Source organism: Poecilia mexicana, unplaced genomic scaffold, assembly GCF_051168715.1.
Source record: "Poecilia mexicana isolate PSO_F unplaced genomic scaffold, ASM5116871v1 scaffold_3, whole genome shotgun sequence".
Taxonomy (NCBI): Eukaryota; Metazoa; Chordata; class Actinopteri; order Cyprinodontiformes; family Poeciliidae; genus Poecilia; species Poecilia mexicana.
In genome coordinates, this window is record NW_028263372.1 from 17105523 (window position 1) to 17125196 (window position 19674).

General features: G+C 37.8%; 1 protein-coding gene across 1 annotated transcript in view; it reads right to left on the minus strand.

Moving 5' to 3' along the window:
• Window positions 1-19674, minus strand: part of LOC106928208 (eph receptor A6) — a 63263-nt gene that overhangs the window by 33271 nt on the left and 10318 nt on the right. Inside the window, exons 2-6 of the mRNA XM_015004307.2 lie at window positions 18518-18582; window positions 9685-9813; window positions 9047-9196; window positions 8798-8959; window positions 8459-8687 (exon numbers count right to left, since the gene is read on the minus strand). Coding sequence (XP_014859793.2) covers window positions 8459-8687; window positions 8798-8959; window positions 9047-9196; window positions 9685-9813; window positions 18518-18582 — 735 coding nt within the window. The remainder of the gene's footprint in view (window positions 1-8458; window positions 8688-8797; window positions 8960-9046; window positions 9197-9684; window positions 9814-18517; window positions 18583-19674) is intronic.

The following is a 19674-nucleotide window of genomic DNA, read 5'->3' on the forward strand; positions in this document are numbered from 1 at the left end:
ACCCCCTCCCTAAGAGGTGCTGTTTTTCATGTTCTTTGTATATTCTGGGTTATTTGGGTGAATGTATTGTTTTGGGAGGTGATTTGATTTGTTTATTTGTTTTAATCATCTTTCTCATCTCTTTGAGGTCACCTGGTCCTGTGTTGCCGTGGAAGTGCGCCCATGAGCAACGCTGACAAGGACCTGGTGTTTCTAATTAGCCTCATTGGGAAAATCCATTTTCAGAGAGGGAGAGATGTATTTCTATTTTTGACTGGATTCCATATTGTTTGTTTCTAGTTTTGTTTTTAGTGGTGTTTAAGTTAATGGTAACTTTATAGACACTCTTTAGGTATAGTTTAGTGCACATGTTTGTTTGTTCTAGCTGAAAATGGCTCTACCCCTCTAATTAGTCCGGATGGGAGCCCATCCTTTAAAAACCAGGTGGTTGAGATGAGAGGGAGATTCTCCTTCTTGTTGTTTTGACAAATATGTTGTGCTGAACTGAACTGAAAGGTATGAAACAGAAGATAAAAGAAAAGAAATATATTGAGTACTCGACAACTGCTGACTCCAGTCTCTTTCCTCTTGAGTCGCATAACTAACATTTACATTTTTGGTCGGTGGTGTGCCTCGAGATTTTTTCAATTGAAAAAGTGTACCTTGGCTCAAAAGAGGTTGAAAAACACTGAACTAGATAATTATTTGTTTACATGACAAATAACAGTCTCCATTTACTGTAAACCCTGCTATTTATCACAATAACAAAATGAAAAACTCTCTAGACTATTCTCTACTAATAGCACAATATTTAAAACCAAGTGTGGGATTTGTGAAACTTCAATGATGGGTGACTTTACAACTTGTATGATTTTGGATAACACTAGAATTGTTCTTTATTGAAGTTTCACAAATCAGATAAAGGTTTTACAAATCCCACACTTGGTTTTAAATATTCTGATATTAGTTGAGAATAATCTAGTCCAGATTTGAAGAGTCTAGGTGTTGTAGTTTTTTAGCTAGAGTAAATTAAAGATGCTGATTGTAGTGAAAAATTAGGTGGAATTGCCCTTTAGCCATTTCCCAAATTGGAAGCAGCAATTGGAAACCAACTTCAGCTTCATTCAAGCAAGAGGGGCTAACATACAGTTCTCTTAATGTTAATGATCAAATACTCTCATAAATGATGGTGGCGTTGGCTGTAGGAGTTTGCTTTGAAATCGGTGGATCGCCAGATCAATGCCTGGTCTACTGCTGAGATTTCAGTTTGGTGTATTAAAGGCATTATTAAAAAAGAAACCAAAATATCACACCAGCATTCTGTTCTTTGTAAAAAATTATTTTGCAGTCTTGTTTACGCTTTTACATTGTAGATCTAAATATCAGCAAAATTTGTAATTTTGGCTGATTGCTACTGTTAAGTTTAGGTTAATTAACTGCTGGCAATATTACAATTTTTTAAGAACTTTACAATTACTTATATTTTTACACTATATTTCTGTATTTTCTACATTCGTGACTGTCACAAGTATTTAGGATATATGTTTATTCAGTTATGATAATGCCATGTATTTTCTACGGCAGTATAATGCTGTGAATATTATGGTCAGTAACTGCTGGTATTTTACCATTTCTTACCGTAAATTTACTGACTTTCTTTGCAGTTTCGACTTACGGTAGTTCCATGTAATTTCTACGGTAATGCAATGTTTTTGGATACGACGGTCAAAAACTGTTGGTCTTTTACCATTTCTTACCGTAAATTTACTGACTTTCTTTGCAGTTTCGACTTACGGTAGTTCCATGTAATTTCTACGGTAATGCAATGTTTTTGGATACGACGGTCAAAAACTGTTGGTCTTTTACCATTTCTTACCGTAAATTTACTGACTTTCTTTGCAGTTTCGACTTACGGTAGTTCCATGTAATTTCTACGGTAATGCAATGTTTTTGGATACGACGGTCAAAAACTGTTGGTCTTTTACCATTTCTTACCGTAAATTTACTGACTTTCTTTGCAGTTTCGACTTACGGTAGTTCCATGTAATTCTACGGTAATGCAATGTTTTTGGATACGACGGTCAAAAACTGTTGGTCTTTTACCATTTCTTACCGTAAATTTACTGACTTTCTTTGCAGTTTCGACTTACGGTAGTTCCATGTAATTTCTACGGTAATGCAATGTTTTTGGATACGACGGTCAAAAACTGTTGGTTTTTTACCTTTTTTTACCGTAAATTTACTGACTTTTTTTACAGTGTAGGTTTAAATCTCAAGGTGCAATTTAACAAAACCAGATTCAAAAATTGGAAAACAACTAAGTTGCATAGTAGCAAGTGTTATATTAGTGGATTTAGCACTAAAATATCTCTACCCTCCCACCCCCCCTCTCACCCTCTATATAAAGTAAGTTGCTATTATAATGGAAATTACAGTAAAATCCACCCTAAGTAATTAGAACTGAAACTTTGAATCACTGTAGATTTAATATTTTTGGGCATAATCCTAACATGCACATTCATCCAGCAGATCAAATCTATGGTTTAAAAACATCCATTGATTTATTTTCTACAGCTGCTTCATGTACGGGGTCACGGGAACAGAAATTTATCCTTGTTCCCTTGGGGGATAGTCCACACAGTGTGCCTTCAGCTGATCTAAGCATCTCTGTGAAAAAAAAAAAACACACAAAGCAAAGCACCCCACAGCAAGCAGATGAGCACCACCTCTTGATAATACAAGAAAAACACAAATGAACAAGCGAAGGGTCTGGAACCAGAGCAACACTGAAGCATAAGGAAGGAAGAAACTGTCTTCACACTCAGGCACCATTAGTGGCTTGTTTATTGCAGTTCATACACAAAGAAAGAAACTTTAAAAAAAAAAATGCTTCTTTCACCGTTCTATTGAGACTTGCATATGTCAGTTACTTAACTAAAAATTGAAAAGAAGCTACAAAAATATTTTTAATAGAGTTCAAGTAAGGTATTATTGCTTGGACTCTGTTACTTTTAAAAGCTGGACAAATTCTTACCTCCAGAATCAATAACTTCTAAACAAACCGTTATAAAATCACAAGCTTTACCTCCTCAAAGTAGTTACAATAATACAAAACTGATATTAATCAAAGTAAGTTATATTTTGGCTGAATGAGTTCTCTGAAGCACGATGCAGACTAAGGTACCAGGAACTAGAACTCCTTAGAGGTATGAACTGGGAAACCCAGGTTGTCCAAACTCTCTATGAAGTGGACCACAGAATCAGTCTCCACTGTCACAAAGAAAGCATCATGTCTGACTGAAGAGGCAGAATATTTGGACCACTGTGACAGACTGTCATTTTTATCAACCTGTCTGTACTCACAGTGTACTGTATATTGAATTGTGTATATAAATTCACAATATATATGAGAAAAACTGTGAGAAATCAGCATTTTTAGCTTAACTTTGAGCAAAAAGACATACAAGAAACATAATTACGAGTACCGAAAGTTATTTTTAATACAGTTGAAAAGAAATGTACTTCTTTATACATCTAACAAATATTGGCATGAAACAAAAGAAAGCACTAATGGGCTGAAAAAACAAAGAGGACTATTTTTCTGACACCACACATGATTTTAAAAGTCACGTATCTTGGTTAGAGCTTTCTTGGATGCCTAGCCACATTCGTATTTTTTTCATAGAACTCGTCAGTCAGGAAAGATGATTGAAACTCTGCCAGAAAATGTTGCCAAGAAGGTGCCTGAACAGAATTAATTTCTCATCAACAAATGTTAACAAAACACCGGGAAGCATTCCACGAAACACTCAGACACATCCCCAGATGTTGGTGTTCATTCTGGCTGTTTTGTCGTTCCGATGCAAATAAAAGTCTAGATGAAGTAAAAGCCGTGAAAGCTCTGCTCTACATCCACATCTTGCAATGATAAATGTTGGTAAATTAGGTTTGAATTTATGCTAAAGCTTGTGGAATCTCATATGCTCCAGGTCAGCTGACCTCAAACTTTTTTTTTTTTTTTCCGCCACATGATGAAATCAACAACTAATTTCCTCTTTTGCTTAATTTTAAAACAAATTCCGGGATGCAAAGAAAACTTCATTTTCCTCCACAAATTCTTCCCTTTTCAACGAGTAATCCACGTGAATAAAAGTAAGAAGGACTACGCAGTCATCAAGCTCATCTTTTGACTTGAGTATTTCTTCTAAAACTTAAGTGCCAGCAGGTCACCCTGCAAAGAAGTGGTCCATCTAACAACATCAGTTGTGTATTTACCAAGAATGCGTTGTCGGTAATTTTGAGTTTACCGTCCAAGGTTATAAGCTGTCTCTTGGCTTTACGTTGTCAGAAACAGATGGTGCCAGAGAGTATGTTTACCCTGCCTGGTCTCTCAGCTTTGATATGCAGATGGGAAGTTCACACAGAATGAGATATGTTCTAGGCTGCCTGCCTGTGCTGAGTTACAGGCCCGAGTAAACAATCCTTAATGGACCTAAGAGGGACACAGCAGCTCAAACATAACCAAGACCTTATCGATTCCCTCATTTCCTATTCCATTTTACCTTAAATTTAACATCAGAAGGCAGCATTGTGTGCTTTCTACGTATTCAATTTTGGGCCAAGACATGCACATTTCATTGCGTCACCCTCAAATCAAATACTTTCCCACCATTAAATAAACATTAACAGGATAACTATCAGGCACACGCATATATGAATTACAATCAAGGTACAGAAACTCAGAACTGCTAAACCCATTTACGTTTAATCGCAAAACATCAGAATCTCTCTGCGTGGTCTGGTCTCGTATGCGACTGGTGGGTTTTTGATTTTTTTTTTTTGCAGAGTATCTGTGCTGATTCAAATGGAATTTGAAAAGACATCTCTATTAGCTTCCCCCCCCCTCTGCATTTCGCTGCATCCTTTTCAATGCGGTGCTGTGACGAAAGGATGTGGAACAAATAGAATCAGCTCTATGATGTTGCCTTATCTAGGTCATGATATAACCAGCCTATCTCTGAGTAATCCTCTTGTGACTGACACTGAAGGAAAGCAATAGAATAATAAAGTGCATGATTGAGATGTCAGAACAGTCTGGTAGAATGCTGTTGGGGTGGAAAGCCGGGTTTGATAAGCCCCAACGCCTTTGTTTAGGCAGCTGGGAGGGAAAGATGGACATGTTAGTGCCGAGGTCTGCTTATATTTTGGGAGCGCTGGGGTTTTCCCTATTCTCTCTCTGACTCTCTCATCCTCTCGCTCCCTCTCTCCCTCTTTTGCTTTTTTCCCCATGCTGCCTCTCAGACAGCTTTGATCACAGCACCCTTTGAAGCAGTGTTCCAAAATGAAAACGAGGAGAAAGCAGAAGTCATCGAAAGTTCACGCCTAAACTTCCTGCAACTACTGTTGAAGTGCATATCTTTATAACGGCATAAGCCCTGACAGGAATATAGAAATTATTCATCAAAAAAACAAAAAAAAAGGATTGGACATAAACCGTTAAGGCAGTAAATAATTGATAATAGGGCCATGCTGTGTTGTTACTACACACCAGGTCCTTTTGACTAATTACAGTGAGTTGCAGGATGCTGTTTGCAAATTCCACAGCAGATTTTTGCTAATATATTGGTTATTGAATACTGTAATGAATGTTGTTCAGACAAATAACGGAGAATTCAGTAAAAGAAACTTGGTAACACTTTATTTGAAGGGGGGTGAATAAGACTGCCATGACACTGTCATAAACATGACATAACACCTGTCATGAACATCAATAAGTCTTCATGAATATTTATGACTGTTGTCATAAAGCGTCATTCGGTAAATTATGACACTTTTAATACAAAGTTGACATTATTCAAAATGTCTTTGTTATGACAACTTGACATTAACCAGGAAATCATTACTGTTCAAACTTTACCTTTAATAACACAAAGTTACCTAATTTTTAAAGTGCAATCAGTAATACTTTTATAACTAATTTATATCAGTAATGATTTCCTGGTTAATGTCAAGTTGTCATAACAAAGACATTTTGAGTAATGTCAACTTTGTATTAAAAGTGTCATAATTTACCGAATGACGCTTTATGACAACAGTCATAAATATTCATGAAGGCTTATTCATGTTCATGACAGGTGTTATGTCATGTTTATGACAGTGTCATGTCAGCCTTATTCACCCCCCTTCAAATAAAGTGTTACCAGAAACTCTGATTGTGACAGGCTGCAGCAGCAGAAGAAATATGAAAGCTAAGATTCTATAGGAAAAATGTGTTTCCTTTGAGAATGTGCATATTTCTGAGGTTTTTCAGCAAAATTAACAGTGATATAAAATAGTCCTTTACTCAGGTGTTGAAAAGCTTCTGAGACTTACATCTTATCTTTTAGTATTTTAATTTATTTAACTGAAATGTTTCTTCTCACTGGAAGTAATGTTCACGTTTTGAATTCTGTGCTGAATCTGTGGAGGAGTCAAACAGGGTGACATGGTGATGGCAGGGACCTAGAGCTCACAATTAAAGACAAATCGTAAATCACTTATTCTTGTGTTTGGCATTTTATTAAGATGTGAACAAATACACACTTTATTTTTTCAAAAGTGATACCTCTTTCAGCGCTTTATCACATTTTGAGAGGCAGCCATCTTGTTTCGAACCAGAAACAAGACTCTTGGAACATTTTTTAAATCAAAAGCTCAAAGGAGTTTCTTCTCTTTTCGCTTCTGCCTCCACGGCCAATCAGTGAACAGAAGTAAGTTTACATGACAGTAAAGTACAGACTCATCTCCTGCAGGCCCCACTCCAGAGTAGGGACTGTAACAGCAAAACTCTCGCTAAGCAGGCCGGGTAGGACGGAGCCAGGTAGAGCAGAGGCCGTGGAAAAGGATCATCAAGGTGTCTCTCTGCTTCAGCACATCTGGCTCCGATATCGGCTCATTAGCAGAGCTCTGTAGAGCTCAACTACGTGCTAGTGAGGCATTTAATGCAAGTATGTAGGAGAAGGGAAACATCTGAAAGTTGTTGGAATGACACCAGCAGTTTAATTTATTACACTTAAATCAACCATCTATGGTTTCAATGAAAACTGTTTATTTTTGCTGTTTCATCCGTCTGGGGCAAAAAAGTAAATATCTTTTTAGAAAATACAGTTTATCACTATAAACATAAGTCAGCTTTGCAGTGGATACTGACAACACTTTAGCAATTGCCTGAGGTATCTGTCACATTGTTTTCACAGGGCTAAGTGGGTCACAACTGCACAATTTACTGGCATATAGTGGCTGCCAAGACAGCCTAGGGTGTTGCAACTACTGAACTATCAGGAGAAGCCACCACTGTCAGCAAAAGAGTGCGAACAGGGGGAGCGTAGATTTGGGACGTATACAGGAGACATCATGAGACGGCTGCTCCTAAGCCGCCGTCTCATTGGTAATCTCTCCTGACAGACTTCAGCATTGTTTAACTTGGTATGATTGAGTGTGAAAGCGAGTGAAAAGATAAATAAAAAGCAGATAAAAGAGACGAAGATAAGAAGAAAAATTACACCCGAGGAGCAAATAAAGAAGATATTACAGACTGTCCTACATATCAGCTACTAATGAGTGTTTGAGCTGCAAGACCCTGAGCAACTACATCTCCACAGGGGTACAACATGAATTTCACCCCAGCCAGCCGAGACTGCTGTAAGTCTGCAGAAATGCAGTAAGAAACAGGGAGGGCACTGTAATTGTAATCACGCAGTGTGGCTCAATTTAGCTGCTGCCTTAATTACAAGAGTCAGGCAGGGATGAAAGAGGGGGTTGGGAGAGTTTTAGAAAAGACTAGGTGCAAGCTAAATTATCTGTGAAACTAACAAATGAAGGCAATTAGCCAGCTAGCTCCCAGTCTGGCTGCACAGTCGAAATGAGAAACCAGGCCAAAAGACTATCTGGAACAAGCAAATGGTTTCTTTAACTTTTCATAAATGTGTTCGGTTCACAATGCGCTACTTTCAGGTGATGGTTAGAGTACTCATTAGAGAACAAGCACCCTAAAAAGCCATTCATCGCTGCTTTTTACACGTGAACGTCTGTGTGTACATCAAATTCTGACCTATTCCTGCTAAAAGTAACGGTGTATGTGTTGTAGCGTTTAAGGAAAAGTGTGAGTTTGACTCATCAGGGAGCAACTGAAGGACAATTATAACAAAGGGAGGGGGGGGGGGGGATTGAAGAGTAAACAAAGTGGACAAGAAAGGAGGGAAGATGATGAAAAATGAAGTGAACAGACATTTGGACACACAAGGAAGGGTGCATAATCTCAGATGAGAGGGGAGACTATGAGCTCTCACTTCTCCCAATTTCCAAAAGGACTGGGGACCTGATAATGTGACGTAAGGCTTTCCTCTCTCATTAGTTTCCTTCAGTTTACAGTTTTGTATACTGTTTAAAAAGTGAACTGCTCTAAAATTAGCACAAACGGTGCAAAAATGCAGCTCCTCACCTCGGCAGTGGTCGTCCGTCTCCTCGTGGCCGATGCTACAGATGCAGCGACCCAATGGGACAAGCCAGTCTCCATCGGCGCCACAGTAAAGTTTGGGTGTGTCCCTTTCCTCTGCGTTCTCCACACAGGTCCCTCTCACTTCCACTAGGGAAGACGAGTCCATGTGTGGCACGGTGTCAGGAAATGCTGCCAGGTTTCTTAAAGTCGATGGGCAGCGTTTGTAGAACACCTTAAGCAAAACGGCACAAATTGAATTTTTGAGAGGGATTTGACAATCATTGGAGAATTCGATGAAAGTCACTTATGCAAATACGTGTCACACAGTCCAGTTCAACAGACCTTGACAGAGACAAGGGCAATACAAGCCCCTACGTCTTGAAATGCTAAGTAGAAGCCCTTCTTTGTCACGGGCCCCACCTCCCTGACCTCTGTATTGAGACGAAGTACACGATCTCCAAGATCTGTCTGTGTGAAGCTTTCGTCTGCTGCAATAGTGTCCACCTTAAACCCAACAACACATACTTTGTGCTTAGTTTTCAGATGTGACAGTGGTGTACCTTAGACACATAACATCGTTGATCAGCTAACCTTGGCATAGTCAGTAGGGCGAAACCGCGTTCCTCCAGGAAGCGGTTCATCCGTCTGCAGATAAAAGAGGTTGAAGGTTTCCTTGCACGTGCCAGACACCCAGGGGATGGAGTTACAGTCTCTTAGCGTGAAACGCAGCTCCACATATACCTGAGTAGAAACGCAGCAGAAACAGAAAAAAGTAATACATTTTTGGGAGCATATTTTTCATCATTTTAGTTTGGGTAAACATGTCTGCTTTGACTCAAGAACAGACTTGGATTCTGTAACTGTACTGTTTAATTGGCTGCATTTAGAATGCTGGCATAGACTGTGCAATAATTAACTGTGCACAAACATCTCGGGAGACATTTATTTAATTTTACAAATGTGCAAAAACAAATAGGAAGCACTCGAAAGTCGAAAATTATATCCTTGCTCCTACTTATTTGGATGCAGCACTCTTTCAAGAGCAACGTTTTCTTATTCTAAAATTTGCCCATCATTTTCCTTGTATGAGATGTCAAAAAGCAAATTCCCTCCAGGGATTAAGACATGTCCTCAGTCTAAGCTGTGACAAGCAAAACCCTGCGCTGGGATAACTTGATTCCAAAATGGATTTCACGATTAAATGTCTAGTGTAGCAATGTGGTCCAGACCCGCTGAGCAGCTTGTCGCTGGATCCATCCGGACCGCAACCAGTTGTTCTGGTTTGGCTCCATCACATGGCAAACCTGAAAGGTGTGAATGGGTCTGTTCTGTTCATCCATTTCTGTGATGGCATCCCACTGCAGACAAGCATCAGACAAAACAGATAAATATAAGCGGCTAATGCAATGTTCAACTTCTTAAACTTTTAGCATAACTTGTATATAAAGAAAATCATGACAGTTGAGAGAGCATGAATCAGTTTTGCTAAAGTTTTCAATTAAACATCAAACATCCCCACGCATTTGTTTTCTCCTCTTTAACGGTGTAACAATGAGCGCTCGAAAAGCCCTGAAACATCGGCAAGACTCATCCATTAGTATCACAGCAGCTGAAATTGTGCCACTTGTACAGAACGTTACTGCTCAAGAACATAGAATCGAACAGAATATGCTTTATTGATCCCCAAGGGGAAATTGCTTATTTGTTGAAAGCCATGCCATCTTAGGTGATAAATACAAAGTTTACATTAGCTTTTTGTACACAAGACTTTTGAGCAATTGTGTGTAACTTAGACTCTTTATTATTTGTATTTACTTTAACGGCCTACAGAGTAAAATCTACACTGCAACATTTTTCTCAGGGTTCCCCTTTTTTTCTCTAAATTTCAGTGATCAAGCATTCAGCCAATCAAGGATGTAGAAGGAGAGAAAAGTATTAAAAATACAGTAAGCCATAAAAGATGCATTCAGAGTACTTCAGGTAAAATTTAAAACATGACTGACTAATATCAGTTGATCATAGCCCCAAAATAAATTAGAAGACAATATTTAAAGCTGAGCACGGAGACTCTGAGAACCAAACAGGAAATTAAACAACTGAGGTAGAGTGTTCTCAATTATGAATTATTGAATAACACTTTAACCTTGACTGGAGTGCGCCAAAAGCAATTAATCTTATATTAATTAAGCTATGTAAATTATCGCTATGTGACACCCCCAGGCCAAATGATTAATCAATCACACTCATTTTCTCTTTCACTTGGTCCTCTGGTCATCTAACAATGCTGTTCCTGTCCCTTAATAATGTTTAGTAAACTTGTTAGACTGTAATTATGTGCAGTTCTTTGTGGTGTTGGCTTAAAAATGAGAGCAACGTATGTTTGCTTTTGCAGAGTGTGTGCATGCTTCACAACATCTTCTGCATGAATATACCCTTTATATACAATTCATTAATTCAAACCATTAAAAATGCATTAAATGTGTTTAACTCAACTTTTTCTTCCCCTCACTAAACAATCTGATGCCAACAGGGATTGTAAGCTGTTTTAGAAGGAATCTGGTCTTTATGTCAATTCGCAATTTCATACTTTTGCAGTTTTGTCATTTTGCTCTGTAAAATGGTTTGTTTACATTTTCTAAAAACATACATGTTCTTAGGGACAAACGTGGAACTATACAATGCAAAATATGGAGACAAATTGACTTGGACCTGTTATGGTTGCATTTATTTTCAGCAGTGTCTCAAATGAAACTTAATGAGAAACAAAAGTTATTTCAGAAATTCAAAATCTAAAACTGTCATATTTTATATTGGCAGTTTAAAATACAAAAGGTCTTAATAAGGTTTAGGAAATATTCAAAATGTACAATATACAAACAATACAGAAACAGTTTGTATTAACTAACTGGAGCATTCTTTGTCATCTTCTGTATTACCACTGTTGCATGAAAATAAAGTCACCAGGTCAGAAATACCAAACTTTTTTTCATCAAGTTTCTTTGGGAAGTGGAGTGACAGTAACCAAAAGGGAAATGCATGAAACTCAGGTTAAAACTGAGCAATTTGTCCTGATTACAAATAATTGAAACTGTTAGAGAGATGATTAGATTACAAGCATTGAAAGTGTCGGTGTGATGTTTGCAGTGTTACTTTAGCTTTCAATTTGTTCACAAGCAGGAACTCAGCTAATATAACAAAAACAGTTTGATGATGACTGATTGAAGCCTGACATTTTATCAGTCTGTAACAATTTGTACCAATCCATCCAGTCATAGATTTTTCATTATTTCAACTTTACTCTATCTACTTTCATATTTCATATTTAAAAAACATTATTGTTTTTTTTTGCAATACCAGGATGCAGTTACTGAATAAAATTAGATTTCATATACAAATAATAAAACCGAATCGTGCCTCATAGCACAGCTCCCACGTTTTATGTGAGCGGAGCCTATTCTCTCATTTCAGTGTCCTCCTTTGGAGAACTTGAAAAGAAAACTGAGGATCTAAAAAGAATTGTTTTGCATATGATCAGCATTAAGTAATTAGAGTTCCATGGTGCATACAAACAAGCAAAAATGGTGATTTTGTCACTGCATTTGCCCCAGCCTTTGAAAATGTACCCCTGGGATGAAACATGGTTCAGAGCAGATAAAACAAATGCGGTGAGTGTCAAAGATGAGCTGCAGCTCAGACTCTAAGAAGCAATCAGATCTGCGCTTACTAATCGCTTTGACTATTAGTAACAAGCTCAGCAGACAGCAACACGGATTTTCAGTGCGAGAGGAGAACAAATTCATGTGCAGAAGCTCGTAATAATGTTGGAATAGGATGGTTCGATACAATATTTTCAGATTTTCATTCCTACAGGTTACTTTGCATTAGTAATGTGATGAATCACCGAAACTTAACTTCTGACAAAACACAAAACTACCATTAAGATGCTTTCTGTACCCTTGCTTTTGTTGTCTTGTGCTTGTTCATTTGAAATATTTTCAAGGCCATACTAGATTTATTCATGCTTGCAGCACAGCAATTAATTTTATTGTTTGCATTCATTTTTTGAAGGAGGGTGGAAAATAATACAACAGTTAGTCAAAGCACATAAGTGTCAGAGAATTAAAAAAAAACAACTTAAGGGTTCAAAAAGTTGAAATAGGGAAAGCTGTTTTGTTATGCAGTTCAGTTTCTATCATAACTTTGCATTGTTCAGGGTTTCTTTTAGTTTTTTCAATTTCTGTATAAGATGAACAACCTTGAGACAAAAGTCCTTGGGAACACAGCTTATCGGGTTTTTTTCAAACACTTGATTATTTGCCTATCTGTCATACCTATACAACAAATTACAGATTGCGTTATGTCGTGACCATGCCAAGGGATGTTTTTGAAAAGCTTATGCATTTCTCAGTCTTGCTCGTTGAACTCACAAACCTAGATTTGTTCATGTATAACACTTGTTTGCTTCTGTTGGACTGGCAGAAAAAAAGACAACAACTAAACCAACCAGACGAGGATCAAACAGGGCAGGACAAACAGCACACTGTGTAAATCCTAATGTCATGACCAGGACTCCAGAAAGGGCACTTAACATCCTAGGTAACACACACGCTTTGCCCTCTATCACCTCCTGAATAACTTTCCTTCAGATTCCCTCCTTGACTTCATGATGTGCAAAGCCACATCATTGTGCAGAGATGTTCAGACATTACTATAAATACTTTTTTTTTTTTTCTTTTATCATGTTTCCCAGAAGCATAAGGTCTATATTCTCAGTTCCTGATGGGTGCCTTTGACAGCCACTGAATTTATTCTGTCTAAAGTTATTAAAGTTCTGATGCAAACTTTGTCTCACAGATTCCTGAGGACACTGCGAAGAACCACATCAGACATGAGGGAGACCCATGTGTTCAGTGACGCTATGCAACAAAATGACTCTAGATTTACAGTCAGGATTTAAGTGGAGGCTGTTGATAAAGTTGTGTTCTTAGTCACAGATGATCAGACGTTTTTGTTTGTCTCTTGTCAGTCAGAGAAACCAGAATTTAAAAACCACGAGCAAACAATGTATCTAGCAAGAATTAAGTCCTTAAGGTGTGTCTGGATTCATGTTTTTTGTGTGTTCCCGTATAAATACTCAGTGGCACAAACTCCTTATCTACCACCACAGATCTGTCTGCACGTCACTGCAGCAGAGCGCTAAAATGTTGGTCCAAAGTCATCATCACCCATTCTCAGATTAACAGTATTGGGAATATTTTAATCTGCTGTTGTTGCTCTTTAACACAACATCATCAAAGACAACATCAACAAGAAGGGGGGAAAAAAAAGAAACGGGAAAAGTAATAAAAAATGCAACATTTTGGGCGACATTCCTGTAAGGGTTTAAATATTTCATATTAAGACAATTGGATGTTGTGACACACACACACACACACACACACACACACACACGCACACACCATCCAACCAATAATGCGGACATGCTGCGTTGCTTGAGCAACAAAGGTGGGGGCTCTCATCCCGTTGCAGAGGTTTGAGGTTTTGATTAAAACAAAGCAATTTGTCTTCGTCAAACTAAAGGGAAGAAAGAGAGCAGTTGTTATGGAAATATCATTAAATCTCTGTAGTTTTGATGAATTATTGATTTGATATGAATCTGGGTGGCATCGTGCTGTGCTTTTCTTCAATCACTTAATGCTCTTGTTGGTCCCCACTGCAATAAAGTCTGTTTATAGAGAAACAAGTAGATTTGTCCATAGAGGTGTTTCACTTTTAAAAGCTCCACAAAACATGTTTGTGTTTATTGGTCTTGCTTAATTGATTTATTCAACTTTTAATAAAAGATTAAAAGCGCCAACATTTACCCCAAAACTCTCAAGCACACACATTATTTTGTGTTAAGACTATACAGATTGTCATGAAAAAAAAAAAAAAATTTAAATCGCTGCTGTTGCTATGGTTTCTCAGTCCCAGGTGAAATATTTGTAAGAATGAACTTCACAGTTTTTTTTTTTCTCTTTCCCTTTAGGCTTATTATAATACGATGCAATCAAATTAGTTTAATCTCTGGATATTTTACTAGCTGTTTCAGTTACGCTTGTACAACATATTAACATTGTCATAGTTTCTATAAAAGCAAACATATGCGTGAGAATATTTATAGGATGTGTTTGCTTTGCTTTTTAAGCCTGATTTAACATTTTTACTTATATCTAAAGCAACATTTTATCTTTATAGTTCACAACAAAGAGAGTTGTTTGCTAGATTTGCTGTACCTAAAAGAAGCGCTTAGCTTTATCTCACATGATTTCAGACATTTTTTGTGTTCTCTTTGTCGTTTATGTTGGATTTTTACTGGTTTTATTTACTGATTCCTTGTAGCAAAGAGATGCTCTGTTCAAATACAGAGTATGTTTGTGAGTTATGTCCCACATGCCAGCATGTCGCCCTGCAGAGGTCATGTAGTTTGTCCAGTGTCTACTCCACATCTTTTCCATCTGACCACATTAGATTAGCACCACCCCGATCAGAAAACTGATGGGAATAGGTAAATATAGAAAATGCGTGGGTGGTTTTATACTGTCTTATGTGTTCTAATCTAAAGCTTAAGGTATTACTATTATTATTTTTTTACCTGCACATGCTTAATGCTTCTGTATTTCAGGTGTTTTAAGGAGGAAAAATAGGCTATTTTCTTGAGGGCATTTAATTGTTTTAGTGCTACAAAAATGACCACATAACAAATTCAACTTAGTTTATCAGCCACCTCAAAGAAAAAGTGTTCTGTTTTCGGAAGAGTTTGTAAAGACAAAAACATGGTTCCAAATTTTCTGTCATCTCAAACTAAAACTGGATTTTTATCTTATCAAGTCTCTCTCCAAAGAGCTTCACCACACAGAAAAATATTAACATAGAATAAAGTTAACTTGTGGTGGTTAATCCTTCAGGCAAATCTGTCAACGATTATTGTTATTGACCCTTTGCACATGATGTCAATCTTCAGAAAGCGGCCCACTTCACCACGAGGGAAGTCAAAACAACCTACATGTGCATTCACTCCGGTAAAGCTTGATGGTGGCCTAATACTGCTTCTATTAACTTTACTTCACTGTGGAAATTATAATAGGGTGCTGTGCATTCAGCTACACAATTAGACAATGGTGCAATTGTGCACTATATAAAAAAAACTTATAATTTTATCATAAATCTTTTGGTGGGGAAATAATATGATTGTTAGCAGCCATCAATCACAAGGACTTGTAACCCTCAGTGCACATTTGCAAGAAAAACTTTTCACGAGGTAAGATGATTAACTCTCCCTCATCATCATGTAGCCTACAATGTACAAGAAAAAGTAAAAATTTGGAGCTTTGTATACATTTATGTCTGTTCTGGTATGAGGGGAAAACAGCATTTTATGACATGGTGGTATAAATTATATGGTGTGAATTCAGGTAAAGTTGGCAATTTGATCAAATCGACAAACATGCTATGTTTTATGCTAGGTAGTTCCAATTTTTGTAAATATTGCTTTTATGAGTGTGCTACTTACACAGACCATTTAATCAGCTGGATGCTGTTTCATGTGAAAAAGTGCAGAGTGAGCCAAAATACATTATTGCTGTTGAAAAATATGCATGGTGAGGTGCTCTATGTTTTAACTTTTCACATTTTGTATCTGTAATTGCATAAGAAACTATAGCATTCTGTATTAGCGGAGGTTAGTGACAGCTGGAAGTCCTTTCTCTGTTCTGGTTTGGTGTCACTTTTTGAAGTTGCACTGCAGAATGTCGGCTTGTGCCTTTAGTTTCACACATTAACATTTTGAATGTTTTCACGTATAAAACCACACTCTACTTGTGCAGACCAAACACAGGAATATATATATTTTTTGGGGAGGGGGGGGAATGAAAGCATGTAAAATAACACCCCTAATTAGTGCTGCAGGAGTTCTAGATCACGGGGCAAAAACATCGTGTGCGCTCGTATCTTTTGGAAAATCGAGCTTTGTTTAAATGAGTTTTAAATAAAACTGCATTCACCTGACTAATTAGCACACTCTTAACAACCAACACCTGGCTATAATTAAGATTTCTATGACATCTACTTACTTTTGTTTCTCTGCCTAACACATTTTCAAGCACATGCTGTTTACACAAAAACAAAATATGCTTTAACCAACAATTTTTTTTTTATGCCACCGCCCTCTACTTTGCGGGGAAGCGGAAACAAAGTGCAGTTCTCTGAGGAAACAACAACCAGCTAGTGGTGCAGATACAAGATGACAGCCGGGTCAAAATCAAAACCCAAGAAGCAGAAAACTTCACAAAGCACATCAACTCCGTGGACAGTAGCATCAACTTCAAAAGAGAGGATGACAGGGGAGCAGGCTGCCTTCTTTGTGCTGCGCTCAGCACATTGCGGACATTCAGGTAAACACCGAAGTTTATAGAAATACTCACACACACACACACACAAGCCATCACCTGCTCTTATACTCCCACTGTCCCCTAAAAATATGAAAGGCTCGGTGGGGAGGCATGAAAACCCCAAAGCCCAAGGCAGTGCATGTCCCAACTGAGGCACAAGAGGAAAAAAAGGAGCACACCGATTTTAATAAAGCACTTAATATCTGCGGACACCCCGCTTGGGACTTCTTCAAGTCAGGCAAGAAATAACACAACACCGCTGCATTTATAACATGGAATCTGCGACACTCCTGAACTGAAAGCTCGTGTGCGACTGCTGCTCTCTCTGCTCGCGGTTCACAAAGAAATTCAAAAGCCCCACATCCATCCCAGATTCTGAGTCTGCCTTTCCCTCGGGGGAAATTAGTGCTGTTACTCTTCACTCCCTGCTGTCCTGTGCTTCGTGTTCACTTGTGCTGAAAAGGTCAGGGCCCAGATACCAAACGCCAGCATGGTATATAGTCTATTTAACAAAGACAAACTATGTTTCCATTTTAAAAGAACAGCCTTAAAGCCACCCTTTAGCACCAGTGTTAGCGGGGATAAAGATAGTTGTTGTTATTGTTGTTGTTGTACCATAAAGTAGGTGACACACTAATTCATGGTGCATCTACTGTCACGAGGAAGGAGAAGAAATCCATACATTATGCAGAACAAAGTGGACAGCAAAGAAAAGAAACTGCAAAATGGCATAAAGCAAGGAAAAGCTCCACTGTGTCAGGATTTAGATAACAGCATTTAGAATTTGCGATGTATATCAAGATGTTCCCGTTATCAAGGTATCACACAAGAAGCATCTCATAGCGATCCATCTCAAGATGAAATGTGTTACAGATTTATTTCTGATGTTTAAATCTTTCAGTGAGAACTGCTATAACCAGGCGAACTGGAAAAATGTTTTCCACTCAGCCGCAGAGGTCTCAGTACCCACAAGACTCCACTGTTGAAGAAAAACCATGCTGAAGTTTATGTTAAACGTTTGTGACAAAACCTTTGGACAAGCCTGTAAAATACAGGAAAAATATAGTCTGGGTCAGATGAGACCAGAATTTAGCCTTTTCGATCTCAGTGTACGCCTCATGTTTAGAGGAGGAAAGGCACCATCACAACGTGTCAGTGATAATGTGGCACACATTTTCTCTGACGTACAACAACAGCTACGTTTAGCGATAAGAACATTGTGTCTTTTGGCATGTGGAAATGAGAAATTTGAGACCCTAATAGAAGAATGAATGGAGAAATGTAGATTCCTACTATAAAGGTGACAGCGATATTGTACCTAGAACACCATTCAAGACGTCCAGATAATTTATAGTAGAAAATACTTTTTTTTTTTTTAATAACAGCTTTAAAACATTTCATCTGAGGAACATTATCTCATGTTTTGCTCTAGCACATAACTACTGATAAACTTGAACATCTGGCTTGAATCAAGCTTCACTAGACAGAGATTAAATAAATGTTGGCATGCTCAGTACTAATCTTGCTTGCTGTATTTATATTTTTAAAGATTTTGTCTTGTTCAATCCAAAAAAAAAAAAAAAAGATAGATAGATAGATAGATAGAAAAACTCTAGGAGGTAATTTCACTCACCCCATTAACTGGAAACGTCTTCCAATCCAGTTCTCCCAGTACTGTTGTGGTGTCCAGTAAAACCACTGTAGATAGGAAAGAGGTGAGGGGGAGAAACGCAATGCAAAATGGAGGAGACGTGTTGGTGGAGCAGAAGAACAACAGTGGGCAAAGTAAAGGAGAATGGAGTAAGTGCAGGAGAGGTTGTACAGTGAATTTAAGAAAGAGGAGAAATGGAGGTGACAAAAGAGGAAGAGAGCACACAGTAGTTATCAAGCTGTCAATGAGAAGCTTACATAAGCTGCAAAGCTCTTAACAGATGCAACCACCTATGAAATAACAGCTTTCAAGGAAGTCCAGGACAACTCTAACACAGATCCATCCTCTTTCTGGCTGAAGCTTAGAAAATTAGTACTTTCCTTTTCAGAGGTCAAGCACTGTTTTTGTTTTCTTTCTTTTTTTTTTTGCAGCATTTTATCCAAAACAAACAATAGAGAAATAATGGGGAAAGACACAAGCATTAGAGAGACAATAAAAAGTCAAATCAAGAAAATACAGAGGTTTCCACTGTGAAAAATGGAAGCAATTGGAAATAATATGAAAATAAAGACGACCCTTTTACAGCCTGTTCTGGTAGTGAAGTAAAATCTGCTCAGGTTGACATTCTGGGATTATATGCTTGTATTAAGCCAGTCCTCACCTCAGCAGGAAGAGCTGTGCGTTTAAAAACTAGAGCTCCAGCGTGTTGACGAGTGGCAGCTTTCACACAGTGAACAGAAGTTTGTTTCTGTCACAGAGCGATATTTAACAGCTGTCATCTGTAACAAGTAAAGTACCTCTAGTCCAATCTTTTTTTTTTCACAAGGTGGGAAAAAGAAAGTTGTTTTCTTGCTACATTACACACTAACAAAAGACATAAACACATGTGAGCAAGTCACAATTTCTGTCAGTATTTGGCATAATCTGTCCTAGTCAACAAAGTAGTTTCTTCTTGGAAGATGGTGTGTTTCTGTGTTATGTTTTTTTTTTATCATGTAGTGCCACTGAGAGTTTGAGTCAAATTGTTACTGGGTTAAGAGATGGATTAACAAACTTACAATCACAAGCTAATCAAACAAACATCTATTTTTAGTAAATGAAGGTACCCTGAATTAAAAAACTAACTGTAAATGCTGCAA